This window comes from Pterocles gutturalis, unplaced genomic scaffold (assembly GCF_000699245.1).
Source record: "Pterocles gutturalis isolate BGI_N339 unplaced genomic scaffold, ASM69924v1 scaffold40983, whole genome shotgun sequence".
Taxonomy (NCBI): domain Eukaryota; kingdom Metazoa; phylum Chordata; class Aves; order Pterocliformes; family Pteroclidae; genus Pterocles; species Pterocles gutturalis.
In genome coordinates, this window is record NW_010124411.1 from 27 (window position 1) to 15,058 (window position 15,032).

At 41.0% G+C, this 15,032-nt stretch overlaps 2 protein-coding genes across 2 annotated transcripts in view; one reads left to right on the forward strand and one right to left on the reverse strand.

The window, feature by feature from the left end:
- Positions 1–1,883: 1,883 nt before the first annotated feature.
- DTNBP1 (dystrobrevin binding protein 1) lies at positions 1,884–7,994 on the forward strand. Its single transcript, XM_010078247.1, has 3 exons — positions 1,884–2,037; positions 3,963–4,106; positions 7,152–7,994. Exons 1-3 carry the CDS (start codon positions 1,920–1,922, stop codon positions 7,397–7,399), a joined length of 510 nt encoding a protein of 169 aa, XP_010076549.1. The 5' UTR covers positions 1,884–1,919; the 3' UTR covers positions 7,400–7,994.
- A 1,675-nt stretch (positions 7,995–9,669) lies between these two features.
- Positions 9,670–15,032, reverse strand: part of JARID2 (jumonji, AT rich interactive domain 2) — a 47,772-nt gene continuing 42,409 nt past the window's right edge. Inside the window, exons 12-14 of the mRNA XM_010078248.1 lie at positions 14,241–14,424; positions 12,513–12,620; positions 9,670–10,684 (exon numbers count right to left, since the gene is read on the reverse strand). Of these exons, the coding sequence (XP_010076550.1) occupies positions 10,508–10,684; positions 12,513–12,620; positions 14,241–14,424 (469 nt within the window). The 3' untranslated portion in view covers positions 9,670–10,507. The remainder of the gene's footprint in view (positions 10,685–12,512; positions 12,621–14,240; positions 14,425–15,032) is intronic.

The following is a 15,032-nucleotide window of genomic DNA, read 5'->3' on the forward strand; positions in this document are numbered from 1 at the left end:
CAAACAAACAAAAAAAACCCCAGGGTACAGTGCTAAGAAAAGTTGTATCAGTCTTATCTGTGTTTTGGATAGTGTCTCTGTTCTGGGGTTAAAAATATCCTGAAGTACCAGTATGGAGTGCAAAGCTGTCGGAATGTATTGTGAGAAAGACAGGAGGTTTCTGTTAGTGAGAGCCACTGGCTTTTATCATTACAATTGAAGAGCATTTCTGTATCTTGCACAATGTGATTAATAATTGCTCATCATTCAGGATTGTAGTAAAGGAGTTGCTCCAAGGGACGTGGAGTCATCACACACCACAGTGTAATTGATAATAAAGACATACTGACTTCAAGGAGGGTGTTTTCCTTATTATCCACTGACAATTTGCTTCTGAAAACTGATTTAAGTAAAAGATTTTAGCTTATTTATTGGTGTTTTAGTGGATACTTGGTGTGTCAGTCCAGTTTTATGGCTCCTTTTGGCAGCGCTCAGTTGCTTCTGTGTACGATCTGTGACCTTGATGCAGGCAACAGAGTGGATTCCTGCTCTCTGATGGTTTTGCCTGGCTTAATAAAACACGTTCTGCATTTGAATAATAATGTCCATAATGGTCAATGCTTTTAATGAGTTCCTTATTGTAAAATATCATTAACATAACATTTTCCCTGGAAGACTGACATGATGCCTGTCCTGGAAAACCTTTTGCTCTTTCAGCATTTCTCTGGATGGATGCCATATTCTAGCTGGGTCTGCCTGCTGTGTGGACGCTTGGACGTTTTTCACCCAGCAGTATTTGCTGGAGCTTTCCCTGGTGGGTAGAACAGCCCAGAGCAGTGGCTCTTCTCACTGCTCCCGTCCTTTCCATCATCAGCCCAGCCAGCAAATTCTTTTTTTTATTGTAAGCAGAGAGCTCATGAGCCTGGTTTAGAAAAATGAACAGGGACGGGTTCCAGTTTATATATTCCTCCTAAAAAGCATTTTTTTTTTCTAAAATGTGTTCTAACAGTGGTCTGTCTAGAGTTAGTACTTCAATAGCTACCGTGTCTTTTTATTCTAGAAGATGTTATTCTTCACGCAACAGCATGGTTGGTTTTTTGGTGCATCCTCTGGCCAGTCAATGACTCCTGAAAACAGGAGGGAAGGAGTTGTAATGATACTCAGTCTAACACTTCCTTTGCTGTAGAAGGAAAGAGGAAGTTGTAGAGACCCAGCATAGATATGTATAAGCAAATTCGGTCGTCACTGTGTGTCTGTACGTGCTGGCCCTTTCTGCTTGGTGTCCTATTAGTAATTCAGGGCAGTTGGCTTTGCTTTTTTTGGTGCCAGTATCACCACCGTATTCTGGCCCGTTCTTTGCTGCAGTATACAGAGAAGACCCGGTGTGTTGGTGTTAATGGCTGTGTGGTGTTGTCGTTGAGAACACGTACGTATGTGCATTTATATGGATGTACATATAAGCATACATACATACATATCTTTCCACTTGTGCTGCAACATTCAGGTGAGAAGTATTCCTTTGGTGTGTATTAGGTACATAGGATAGCAGAAGCATCGTTATCTGACAACTTTTTTGGGGCAGAATGCTGAAATCGCGGTTATTGACGGACAGTGCTTTCAGGTGTTGCCATTGATACAGTTCAAGAAATCTGCATCTTTCCTCAAGATGAATCATTCTGACATCACTTTAATGTGAAGGTTATGCTGCCTGATATAGTATTCTTATCTTCTCGATTTTAAAATATAGTTGCAAAGCACAGAAGCCTTCTTTAGTAGCAGCCTGTGTTAGCAGTCTGTAGTAACAGTCTGTCAGTGCTGAACTGGTTCTGTAGCTTTTGAATTCTGAGAGCCAGGGGGAATATTTCATGCAATATTTTGTTTGTTTGTTTGTTTTACGCTCAGCTGAGCTAGATGCTGAACACGCGCAGAAGGTTTTGGATATGGAGCACACTCAGCAAATGAAGCTAAAGGAACGTCAGAAGTTCTTTGAAGAAGCCTTCCAGCAGGACATGGAGCAATACCTTTCTACAGGATACCTGCAGATAGCAGAGAGACGAGGCAAGTTTTAACGTACCTTCTGTGTAACCCACAGATTCACAACGTGGAGAATGTTGTTGAGGGGTCAGAGTGAGCAATGGTCTTAATGCTCACAGCTGATGCATTGCAGTGGCTTAAATTCTTCTTTGGTGGAATTGAAACTTCAGATAAGCTCTTTAAACAAACTTTGGGTTCCAGGGGAACTAGACAACTTAGAAAATCAGTCAGACTCTGCTCATGTTCTGAGGAAATGCAAAGTGCTGAAGTACATCTGGAACAGCATTTGTCTCTGCAGCTGGAGTGCATCCAGATCTGTAAAGACGTGGATGGCGGTGGCCATTTCTGTCTACTGGAGTTCCAAAGCCTGGGACTGTCACCTGGCAGGAGGTGCCGCAGAAAAAATTTTAAAAGTGGAGATGAAAGCTCAGTGTTGTATTTCAAACCAGTTCCCATGTGGTAGCTATTTGCACTGTCTGTGTAACATACAGAGTATGTGATGAGGACATGGGAGATCAGATTAAGCTCTCTCCTTATGAGATGACTCAAGTCTGGCATCTCCCAACAAGTTAAATCACAAGAATGCCATAGACTACAGACACTTGTGTGTGGGAGGTAGCCACCTGTTGGGCCAAAATGCAGGGACTGTAGGACCAGAAAGCAAGCAAGCAAGAGATTACGTCACTCATGTGGCAGGAAAAAATGTAAAGATTCTGTCCCAGCTCCAAGACCAGTTCTGCCGTCATCTGTAATGTCAGAGCAGGGAATACAATCCGGTATTTCCGTTTCTCTGCATGAGTGCTATAAATGCTCATCTGAAAGACACTCTAGATTGGTTGTTAGGGCAGCCTGCTGAGAAGCAGGGTGTGTAAGTTGTCTGTTCCTTTGATCTAGGAAGGAACTGAGTTTAAGGTTGCCTACTTATATATATAGACCACTCGAGCAGGCATTGTCACTGGCCAGTTAGTACTGGATACGTGGCTCTGTTAGACAGTTAGAATACCTAACTTTCTGAACTTCAGCCTTTGGAGTATAATGCAGAACCCATGTATAGCAAAGAAACTTTTTATTAAAGATTTGATCCTGCAGCTATAGCATATTTGGGGAAAAAAAAACAACAATCAGATGACAGGACGTTGTCTCAGTTCACATATGAAGGCTTTTAATAGTGTGATTATGAAATTTAGATAAACCGTTAAACTGTTCATTATTATTATTTGATGTTATCCATGCAGCAACTGGACTTCAATCTGAGCAGCCCCTGAACTCACTTGTTCAGTTTGTATGCTTTATTGTTCAAGGAAGAAGATGCTCATCCAAGTATTTAATTCCCTTGTGAATTGTTGGTCTAATATCGTCAATAATAAGTAGTTTGCTTGAGTAATAATGTGAAACTCCCACACTGAGAGAAGGTTTTGGGCATCAGCCTGGCTTTTACATACCACTGTCATTTATTAGACTGATTGATTGAATGAGGAAGAACAGCTGCTCTCTGTTAACATTAAGGCTTATTTCTGAATTTTCCCATCCCCTTGCATATTGACATTCAGTGAATGTGTGCTTAAATGCGTTTGTTTTTCTCTAAAAAGATTTCTAGTTCAGAGAATTGGAAAGGAGTGTTGCAAAATGGAAAGTTTCAGTCATTGCCCCTGAGCCCCATCCTGGTGTATTTCTGACCATGCTCTTGCTATAATTATTGTTGCTAAAATGTTTAGCTTTACAAGAAGAGTACTGGACGTTAGTTTCACAACAAAGACCGCACAGAACACTCTTGGAGTTGGGTGGAGGTTGCTGCTGAGCAGTTCTCTAAAGTGGGTGTGCTCCTGCCATATCTAGTTTAATTATGATTAGTGCAGGCAATTACAGCAGCTAATGAAGCCTTTCTAGGTAATGACATCATGTGACTGACTTTTTTTTTGAGTTTGCTCATTGCACTCTTTTTACTGCAGAACCGATTGGAAGTATGTCTTCCATGGAGGTGAACGTGGACATGCTGGAACAGATGGACCTCATGGACATGTCTGACCAAGAAGCACTCGATGTCTTTTTAAACTCAGGAGGCGAAGACAATAATATGCTTTCTCCCATGCTGGGTATGATGCTAGTAATGATGGTGTGCTTAGAGACAAAGTGCTAAATCCCCAAAATTGCTCTGATCTGTAATGGATGATGTCATCTCATCAAACATGACGCTTTATGTAGATGGAATATTTTTCATTAGAGGTTTTTAAAACATTCACATTTAGTTGCAGTCCAGGAGAGCATGCTGCAAAACTAGTTGGTGTTTCTGGACTGTCTCTTTTTTCATCCAGTTACTACAGCTTCATGTTACATTGTCACGGTATGGATAGGCGATGTGTTACATACTGCTTTTAAGGTGCATTTTTCTCAAGATAAAGTTAACAGAGGACATTTTAACAAACATCGACAGAAAGTTTGCGGTAATTAGGGTTTTTTTTTTAAGACTGCTTTCTTAGAATTTTTCCAGAATTTTGCCATTTTGAAGTAAATTTTGAACCAGTTAACCAATTGCATAGTGTAAGATCTTCAGCAAGAGACAGGGTTCAACCCAGTGTGTGTGTGTGTGTGTATATGTGTGTGTATATATATATATGTACATGTATATATATATAAAAAAAAGACAATGTTCTGGAAGCTTCTGAAGAGTGATTCTGATACTGCAGCTCTTTCATGTAGCCTTCTTACTGCTAGTAATGTCACTTAAATTGGATTAAATTAATCTTAAGCCAAAATTTTGTTTACGTGTTCTGAGGAACAAAACCAGATTTACGTTTTGGCAAGTTGCAGCATGATGAGGGATCTGCTTAAAGCAGGGAATTAGTAACCCTGGGTGCTTTATCCACCAGGGAAGTGTGTTTTCTTAATTAAGAACTTTAGTACTAAAATGCCTTTCCCCAAAAGAGCCAAAATGAATTGTCTTGGGGGAGATGATGAAGCTCCTTTAAACGTACTTTTGAATTATTTTGAAAATACAGGTTGAAATATTTTTATAAAAGTACGTATAGTGAAGAAACAGTGTACTTTAAATCCTACCCTACATATTTGGCGATAAGTAAAGAAAAATGTTAATAATAGCCTGGGGTTTTTTCTTCTTCCCTGTGTAAAGGTGATTATTACCTGCTATGATCATGAGAAGCTTACTGGTATGTAGTCAAGGCACACTTGACTACTACGGGTGTTAGTGTTTTACTGCAAAAACTAAATTGAGATGGCTGGTTTTGGATAGGCATCCAATTCAGGCGTTATTACAGTTGATCATTGTTTGAGCGTGCAAATGACAGAATCTAGGACTGTCTTCCCCTTGCTGGGTCTTTGGCCGATGTTGGACCAAGAAGCTTCATGTCTTAACACCAAACAGTGTAACTGGATTATCTAAGGCAGTGTAGAAACTACTGTTCCTAAATCGGGGGAAAACTTATTAGTCTTTGACAAAGCTGTGTAATTTATTTTGTGCTGTAATGTAAGTATTACAGTGTCTTCATTCTCAGAAATATGAGATGACTTAAAGATTACTCTTCATTTTGCTGTCAGTGGAGAACTGGGTTGGTCAGGGCAAGATTTGCTTCTCGGTTTTACTGACCACAGAATACAGGTAAGTTATTTCAGTAACGGGTAAAAAATTAAAATCAGCTCAAGGCATTACAATGTTTTCAAATTTGTCTTGCTATTGCTGGCTTATGGGCATGGGTTTTCAAACATTTCACCATAGTTAAGTGGGACTGAAAAATTTACTCACCTCTGCCACTCCAGCAAACTCCTCCTGTGTGTGTGTTCCTTCATCTACTGCATGCTAGTGTGCGCGATAGAAGGACGGCGCTGTCTTCAAATACACCTGCCTGCTATCGTTGTGTTCAGTATAAATTCTTGTACTGCCCATGAAAGCAGTTCAGTAGACCTGCGAGACGTGCCTGAGCAGCAGTGTCTATACAGCAAGCTTCTGCTGCCTCCAGGTGTTGCTGTGACCGTTTTTTGGTTACAGCTTCCCTTGGATACTTGGTGAGACCGTGAGGAGCAGTCACAGGGCAAGGCAGTTGAACTGCTTTGCAAACAGCCTGAGCAGAGGGAGGGGGAGTGATCAAGCTCATTTCCACCTGACCCTCTTGAAACATTTTTTTAATAAAATTCTTATAAAATCTCTCAGGATTTTTAAGAGTATATTCTCAGTAAGGTGACTCAGTGCTGAATTTGGGTGCTCTAACTATGAAGAAACACTTGCTTTCTGCTAACAGAAAGAAAAAAGGGCTTTATTTGCCAGATCACGTAAAATGTTTACGTTTCCATATTTTTCCTCCTTATTTACTGTCAGGAAGTGTCCAGAGAAGAGGATCTAAGGTAATTCTGAAATCTCAAGTCTCAAACTACAAGCAAAGACCATTTTTACACTGAAGTTGCTTACAAGTCTTTTTGCATAGGATGTGGAGGAAGTCTTTAGATAGTCTTTAAATCCCATTCCTGTGCCCTTGAGCTATGATACAGCTTTACCAGAGGAGTGGTTTCATGCTGTGGGCAAGAATTTGTTTTGCTTCTGCATCTTGATTTCTAGTCAAACCTGGAGATTACTGTTCTTGCCTACCTGTCTCCCAGATGTTTATTTTTTGTTTGTTTGGTTTTTTTAATTTCACCCAGGGTTTATTTGTGTCCTTCTGTTGGACAGAATTTGTCTGGAGGATTTTCCTGTTGGGGATGATTCTCAGCACATGCTGAAGTCTGAATGGACTTTATCAAAAAGTCAGAGTGAGTCAGGAGGATTATGTGGTCTTGGCTAACAGGCAAACTGGACATCAGCTGTGTCTCTTAACAGTCAGGGACTTCTAATACTCCCTCAGTCTTCCCTTTATTGTAAGCATTAGCAGTACTAGAACGAGTGAGGGGCATACACACCTTGAGAAACAGATTCAAACCAGCCTGTAGCTTAAATTTGAGCTCAACTTCAGAAAAGCCCAAAGGCAGCTTCATGTTTTGGGAGGGTTTTTATGGTATTTTGCAAAATAAAAAAGCACAAGAGCATGAATGCAACTCATCAACAAACGCTGATCTCAGTTAATAGACCAACTTCTCAATTCACTTGCTGAGCCACAGCTTAATTTTTGTTGTTGTTTTGTATTTCCAACTCTAAGGGCCCGACTCCAGCACCTATGTGAATGAGATAAGCCTTCAGGTTCCGAGCCAGTCTGAATTACGACAGAAACTGTCTTCGCTGTCATCAACCTGTACGGATTCTGCCAGCCAAGAGCCAAGCGAAGGAGAGTCTCCAGTTGTGCAGTCTGACGAGGAGGAAGTTCAAGTGGACACTGCTCTTGCTGCTGTAGCTGAAAGAAAGGGTGCTTCAGATGTTAGCGATGAAAGTGACTCTCAAACTATTTGAATCTTAAAACCATATCCTTTAAGAATGACTTCTGAATGAATGAACAAGTGAAGGAAGAGCTTGCCTGTGTAATGATTTGCTAATCAAGCAGAACAGCCAGATCTTTTTACTTAGGAATACAGCCTTTTTACAAAATTGCCAGTCATGGGGAGGTTGAGTTTAAAAAAAAAAAAAAAAAAAAAAAGCCTAAAGCACACACACTTTACCAGTAGTCTGGGGGCTCAGGGGAGCAGTAAAACTTTTGTATATACTATGTATAAGAGAATTAAAGAGGAAAGCTAGAAGTTCCTTTGACCACTAACCTTTAAATGGCTGATTGGAAATAATTAGACTCGATGTGTTATACTGAACCCAAATTGTTCCTTGCATGTTTTCAGCTGCTGCAACTGAAGATTTAGGATCCAAAACAAAATGAAAAGTTTATTTTATTTTCTACTCTTTACTACCCACTGTCTGCCTACTGCCTTTGCCTTCTCATGCAGCAGTGTCTACTCTCACACTTCTTATTCAGGACCAACTTAGTTATCCTAGGTGTTAAGGAAAAAATAAAACTGAAGAGGAGGAGAGATGGATATTGAAATGTTATACTCCTCGTATCTTTTGAGATAAAATAAAGTGTTTCTATCCCAACTATGTCTTTTACTTGACTACCCAAATATTTTTTCCATGACAGTGAACAGAGGAGACTAATTCAGCAATTGGGGCGGGGGGGAAGGTAATGTATAATGAGCCCCAGTATAAGTTCCTTATCCTTGGTAATGTCTGTTTGACTACACTGCTGCAAACCAGCAACTTCATGGAAATAAACCTGGATAAATTATAGATCGTGTACACTTTATAAACCTTAGGACCTGTAGTCACCATCATCTTACTGCCTTTTTTTTCTGCAGTCATTTTTCTCTCTGAAACTGAGGTCTGACCGTGTCTAACACCTGCTTCTTGTCAAGTCTCACACTCTGTCTGCAGGGATCTGCTCTCCTGGGCGAAGGCTCCTGGCTCCTGCTCTTTGTGCACGGAGGGAAGGAATGTAACCAGGAACAGCGTAAGTAAGAGGATGAGCTGTCATGTCAGTCCTGTCCAAAGCCTTGACAAAGCTGAGGGTTGGGAATGAGGCACCTCCTGCAGCTCACCAGCTGGGAAGGGGCCACTTTCCTTAAGGCTTTACTCAGTCTCCTGTTACTTGACAAAAAGTGGTTCCTGACCCCTGTCTGGGAAGTGAAAGCTAGAAGCTCCCTACCTCCAATTAGCTGTTTACTATTTAACAAGGTATCTGTTGAAATAAATTGTTCTTTAATTAAGGAGCTTACTTTACTCACTTTCCAGAAGACAGACAAAATGTCCAAAAACGTTTTGTTTTTTTTTATTAAACCTCGTAGTACAAACCTGGAAAGTAAACAAAAAAACTGGCAATAAACAACATGAAGTCTTTCCTTACAAGGAAAGAGAGCAGAGCAGCGCTAATAAATTAAATGTCAAACTGTAAGCCATAGTCAGAAGTTTACTGTCAAGAGGGAAAAGTACACAGCAAGGCCATAAAAACCAGACAACCACATTTGAAAACACTTGACTCTGTTTATGTTATTGTTAAATATTCCAAAACAGTTCAGTCTTCTGCAACAACAACCAACAAACTGTATTATAGGACGTTCCTGACAGTCACCACTGGCAAGCTCAGTGCAATATGGGTAGCTACGGTATCGCTGAATTCAATTACGAAACAAAACAGTTTGTGAAAACATTTTCCCTTTTTTATTCCACACATACTGTACACACAACCAGAAAAGGGCAACAGCTACTCCATTATTATTTTTTTTTGTTGTTGTTCAGTGATGTAAGCAGCACTTATAAATGTTACAAGAAAAACCCTGTAAGCATCCAATCCAACCGATGAAGAAAGTGAAACGTAAGGCTTTTCTTCATCTTGTCTCTTCGCCATCCCTCCCCCCACCCCAAGAAAAGGCTCAAGTATTTAAAAAAATTTACAGGCATATGTACAAAAGGTGTGATTTTTTTTTTTTGTTACAACATGAAGAGAAAAAAATAGACAAGAAGAAAGCAAATGCATTTTCACATTCAAAAAGAAATATACAGACCTGCTAGTGGCTCTAATTGTGATCATATAATAATGAAAAATTCAAAACAAAAAATTAATGCTTGACTGTGTAAAGGTGTGAAAAACAGCAGTGGAATGGAAATGGAATGTTAGAAAGATTGCACGTCTATGACAAAAGAAGCACTTATGGCTTCAATCACTTTTTTTTTTCTTTTTCTTTTTTTTTTTTTTTTAAAGGATGCTATTGAAGGGTTTTTGATAAAGTAGCCAACAGCACCAAAAAATAACAGAATGGATTTCCTAATGAAATCAGGCACAGTTTTCCCTCACATGACTCCTCAAGGCAGGCAGTCTTTTTTCCTCCTTTTTTTTTTTTTTTTTAAATTTTTATTTTTCCCCCTCAAAACAGATGCATAGTGATGTGCTGGTAAAAGAGAACATACTCCAAATCTCCTCCTTTTGCCTACAGTTAGGAAACAAAGTCCATCTTCAGCCACCATAACCTCCCAAAGAAAGTGTGTATTCTCCAATTTAAAAAATTACAAAACTCATCTTGCCGTGACAGAATAAAAGACAGCCAAAGTAAAGCAATTTCTTTCAAGTTTTTGTCTCCTATCCATTTTCTCTCTAGAAAAATCTGCTCACATGACTGGAGAACAAATTATAAAACACATCAAACTTTAACCTATTCAAAAAATGGGTTAAAAGCCTCTTTTTTTTTTTTTTTTTCACAGTTACCAAAAAGGCTTCTTATTTTTTCAGCCATAGGGACAATACAAATTAATATCTTATCAGCCCCTTGCCGGTTTTAAAACAGTGAACATACGGCAGTTTAAAAAAATCAGACTGCTGTATCTATCTATTCTAAGTACAAAAAAAAAAAATTCAACAGTTTAATGCTAAAACAAAATTAGTTCTCTAAAACCAGAAGAAAATCTTCTTTAGAGCTAGTGCAAAGACAGCTTGTATTCTACAGCAAGTACTCCAAACTATGGTATAATAATTACAAAAAATATATATAAATTGACAAAATGAGAGTGTTGGCATCTTCAGGATTAACTTGAAGCACTTTTGGATGAACTGGAGGATGAAAGCCTAGATGATGGCACGTCCACTGTCGCTCTCTTACGAGGTCCTCTTTTTGGTGTAGGCTTGCTGATACAGTTCTCAATGCTGCCGTTTTTACCAGATACTTTTCCACAGATTTGATTGACTAGACTGATTATTTGTTCCTGTTCACAAAAATAAAGCACAAATTAGCACCTGAAACTCCCCCTCCTCCAAACTTAAAGCAATCAGTAATCAGCAACATCTGAGCTCTGGCCACTAAGCAAGAATAAAGCAGCTGTGCTGCAAGGTTACTTCACTAGGGTCAGAAATTTTCTACAGCTACCATTTAAAAGCCACTGCTGAGGAAAGCTATAAATGCCCTAACAGTAATGTTGCTTGTAATTTATTAAATATTTCTTTAAAATTTAAGGGGGGAAAAAAAAAGAATCTACTTTTTCCTTGTGACATTGTTGTCATTGCTTCTAGGATGCTGCTCTCATTTAATGCTTTTTAGGATCTCTGGGTGTCCGGGTGCTCTGAGCCCCCACATCTAGAGAAAGCTGCCTTGCTGCCGTGCAAGGGCTACAGGTCTGGGGCATTATGATTAGCAAGAGACAGGAGTCCTTCAAAGTTTCCTGGTTACAAAGCCACTTCCATTGCATTCAGGGACTTGGTGAAGTCTGGGGGACAGATTTTTCTCAATTGGCTGTCCCCATCCTCATAAGGATGCTGAGAAGTTATTTTTGTGCAAAGCTGAAACAGCCTCTTAAGTCTACCTAACGGTTAAAAATAAATAGCTTTTAACAAACCTGCATGTCAAATGCCATTATATCTCTCCCCATTCCCACAGCCCTCAAAAATATTCTTGTAATAATATGCAGGCATGCAGTTAGCATCTTTCAGAAACGTAGAAACTTTGTGACGGGGTTTTTTTTTACATTTGAAAAAAATAATGATCATCATCCAGTATTGAAGGAGAGGTTTTCTTGCCTTTCCCAACACAGCCTAAAATGCCTACTTTGTAATTATAAAACCTAGCAAAAAAAATTATTGTACGTGATTCTGCTGGCAAGAGTGGCTTTGCAAACCTCTATAGAAATAACAGCTGTAAAAACACAGGTTGTAAGGGGCTGAATACTCTCAAGAATACTGAAACTCTTTGGTGTTTATTGCATTACAAAGGCAGCTGCACTGTCGTCTGGGCTTTTAGTTTGTGTAAACCTACTGCAGTACCTGATGCCAGAACAGAGTCGAAAATTAAAAATGAACAAAGCCACAAGGGCATGGTCTTCCTCAGCCTGACTTTGACCTTTTGGGTTCTTCCCTCATAGCAGTATGTGCATACATCAGGAACTCCTGAGAAGCCCATCTCAAAAAACTGATTTAAAGAGCTGATTTTGTAATTCCTCCCACTGCTTCACTCTCCACAGCTCTGGCTAACAATGAAATGCTCGTCCTTCTCTATTCCTCTCCCATCACCTCGCACACACTGGAGCTAAGCAGACGGGTGACAAGGCATTATGGGACGGTCCTGCAGTGTGGCATTAGCCCAGAACCCAGGCACGGTCCTAAACCACCTCCTTGAGTTCTCTGATTATCCATCATCACATTTGCTTGAAGCTACAAGCACTCTACAAGTGCTTGAAGGAGGCTCAGGCTGGACTGGAGTAAGTCAGTGTGAATTTTCAGTTTTCAGCAGAGGGAAGTCATCCTAAAGTACGGAAGTTACCATAAATTAAACAGCCAAAGCACAGCCTTAGGGTCTACAGCATCCCAAAGCACTAAAGGGCTTCGCTGTTCTGTCACACGCATTCATGAAGTTTATGCTTCGGATTTCATCTCCAATTATATTTTGCTCTGTTTCTTCTACTTAGAGCATAATAAAGCACCTTCCTCCACCACTAAAAAAAAACCCAACCCAAGCACAGTCTCCTGTGGTCTTGGTGGGACAAAGGCAGCATTAAGTCTACTCCCAAGCTCAGCAGCATCACAAAGCCATATCGTACAGACCTCATCGTAACGGTACATCATTTTCAGTCCCCGACAAGACTTCTGTTTTTCCACATGCCGCAGGGCACACTCCAAGCAGAAGACAACGTTTTCATTCTCCTGTACAACCTAGATAAAAATGCAGAGAGGGGAGAAGTGCAGTAAGCTCCAAATTGTAGCTGTGATACACGCACACTGTTTCCCATTGCGATGTGCTAATTATTAAACCTGTGTTTTACTACAAGTTAGCGGAAAGAGGCATAAACAAGCAGCACTACAAAATGATTCAGAATGTGTAAGAAGAAGTGCTGATGTTGGCAAATGCATACAATCAAAAAAAACCACCCCACATAGGAATGAAGGCCAAATGCAAATAATGAGATATGCAGAAAGCTTTACTAGTATCCAGTATGCAGCCTAAAGATTTCCTGAAAGCAGCCATTTCCCATTATTTTAAATGCTCTCTTGACTAAGGATAGAATTGGAAGCTTAGCCACAGGATTCCTCAGATACTGTCTCATTCAGCAGAGGTCACGTTTGCTCAGCCGGCTACCTGCCAAGCCTACAATTTCAGTTTGGAATTGGACAACCAAGTTGACTTTTTGTCCCCTATTACTGTTCAAGAGTGACAAGGAAAAATCCTTCCCTCGATTACACTTACTCCAGAGCAAACGGACCAGAATTAAGAGGTTTTGGTTGGTTGGTTTTTTAAACGAACTCATTTTAAAGTTCTTTCTTGTGCTGCTTAAACGTGTCGTAGCTGCTCAGTGGTCTAAAGACATGTGAAAAATGAGCATATTCTGTCCTAGGGAGGGAAACAGCTACATCTCCGCATTTAACAGTTGTGTTGTATTCTTTCCATCAAAACCATGATGTTAATAATCAAAACCACCCAAAAAGATGGCAGGAAAAAGGACTGAATATGGACTCATACACACTGTATGGTGTTTATTTAAATATCTGATCTTAGAAGCAGATGTTACATAGGGTTTGTGGAAGGGGCTTTCGGTATTCTTAATGAAATCACTGTATTTCTAGGTGTTCTGCATAAAGCTAAAAACCTGAAGGTGCCACCAGAGTGGTTAGCACACCTTCAAAGGCCAGTAGGCTTTTAAAAAGAGGAAGTTTATGGGCACGACCTGTATTTTTGAACAGACAGGTTGGGAAACAGCAGCTTAGTTTGATGGATAGGCTACATCTACCCTGCAATTTGGCTTGCAGGGAAATTGGCGCAGCGTGGGCTGTAACTGCACACCTGAGATTTGGGGCACGTCTTTGAGTTGCTAGCTCATCCTGAGAGCTGTTCTGCCGCCACTTACTACTACTGGCAACCTGCAGGTGTCTTTGCTACCCCTCCTAGTGCAGCGCAGATGTGCTCAGGGGCGTCCGAGAGCGGCTGAGTGACGTTTATCCCTTCCTTACAGGGATAGGGAAGCTAGCTGACACTAACCGTTGTCTTCTGTCACCACTGCCTCAGGCGATAAATGTTCTGACACAAATCAAATACATCTCTGCATCTCGTGCGGAGTCCACGAGATGACTCTGTAGTCCCGTGCTGTTTCTCAAATGCTTGTAGTCCATTGCAGTGTGTCATAAACGCAACAGGGGAGACTCCCCCGGTGAAGGTGAAGGATTTAGATGTGGTGCTTCGGGACATGGGTTAGTGGGTGAGGTGGTGTTGGGTTGATGGTTGGACTTGATGATCCTTGAGGTCTTTTCCAACCTTTATGATTCTATGATTTTACTCACCATGGAAAGATAGCACAGGTGCTGACAAATCTGACATCTCCTCTCCGACGTTTCTAACTGCAACCACTTTCGAGGCTTTTTCTTTCCATCCATCCCCGTGCTGCTGCTGTCGTGGCTGCCATAGCGCGCTGAAGAATGGAGACCCGCCTCGTAAAGCTGCCGCCGCTGCCTCAGCTCCGTGTCCCTGTGAATGGTTGATGCAATTAGACATTGGCATCACCTCACACCACCTCAAAGCCATCTCTAATATCACCCTTTTACCATGATCATCCCTGAAACCTGAGGTGCACACAGCAAAGCCCTGAGTGTTGTTGGAGGTTGGTGCCTTTCCCTATGCATGGTGACAGCCAGCCAGCACCGCAGAAACACTGCCCAATGGCAACAGCTATCTCTGGGTTTTAACAGCGACCACTGTATCAAGCCAGTGGTTCTCAAACTGCTCCACAGAGAAGTGGGGATTGCCGAGTACTTCCTGGAGGTCCATGGGTGCTCGGGGCCATGTGGAGAAGTTGGGAGATGTGGCTATAAAATGACTGTCATTCCTGAAGTTGCCAAAAGCCACCTTGAGGAGGAGGAGCCGGTGCTGTCAGGAGTAACACAGCCACCTTCATCAGGAGGCAGAGATGACCCAAGGACCTGCTGCCATAAGGTGCTTCGGGCAGGAAAAGGGGAGCAGGGCAAGGATTGTGCCAAAAAACGAAGATCTTGCTGTACACCCAGGGGAAAAAGAAGGAGATATCAATTAAGAGTAACGACTAAGCCCTCCAGCCGCCCTTCACCCACGGTGTCCGC

Excerpts from the sequence above, each read along its gene's own strand:
- DTNBP1 (XM_010078247.1), top strand. The coding sequence starts at position 1,920 with ATGGAGCACACTCAGCAAATGAAGCTAAAGGAACGTCAGAAGTTCTTT. Across the intron at positions 2,038-3,962 it reads GCAGATAGCAGAGAGACGAG|AACCGATTGGAAGTATGTCT; the intron begins GCAAGTTTTAAC and ends TTTTTACTGCAG. Across the intron at positions 4,107-7,151 it reads TATGCTTTCTCCCATGCTGG|GGCCCGACTCCAGCACCTAT; the intron begins GTATGATGCTAG and ends TCCAACTCTAAG.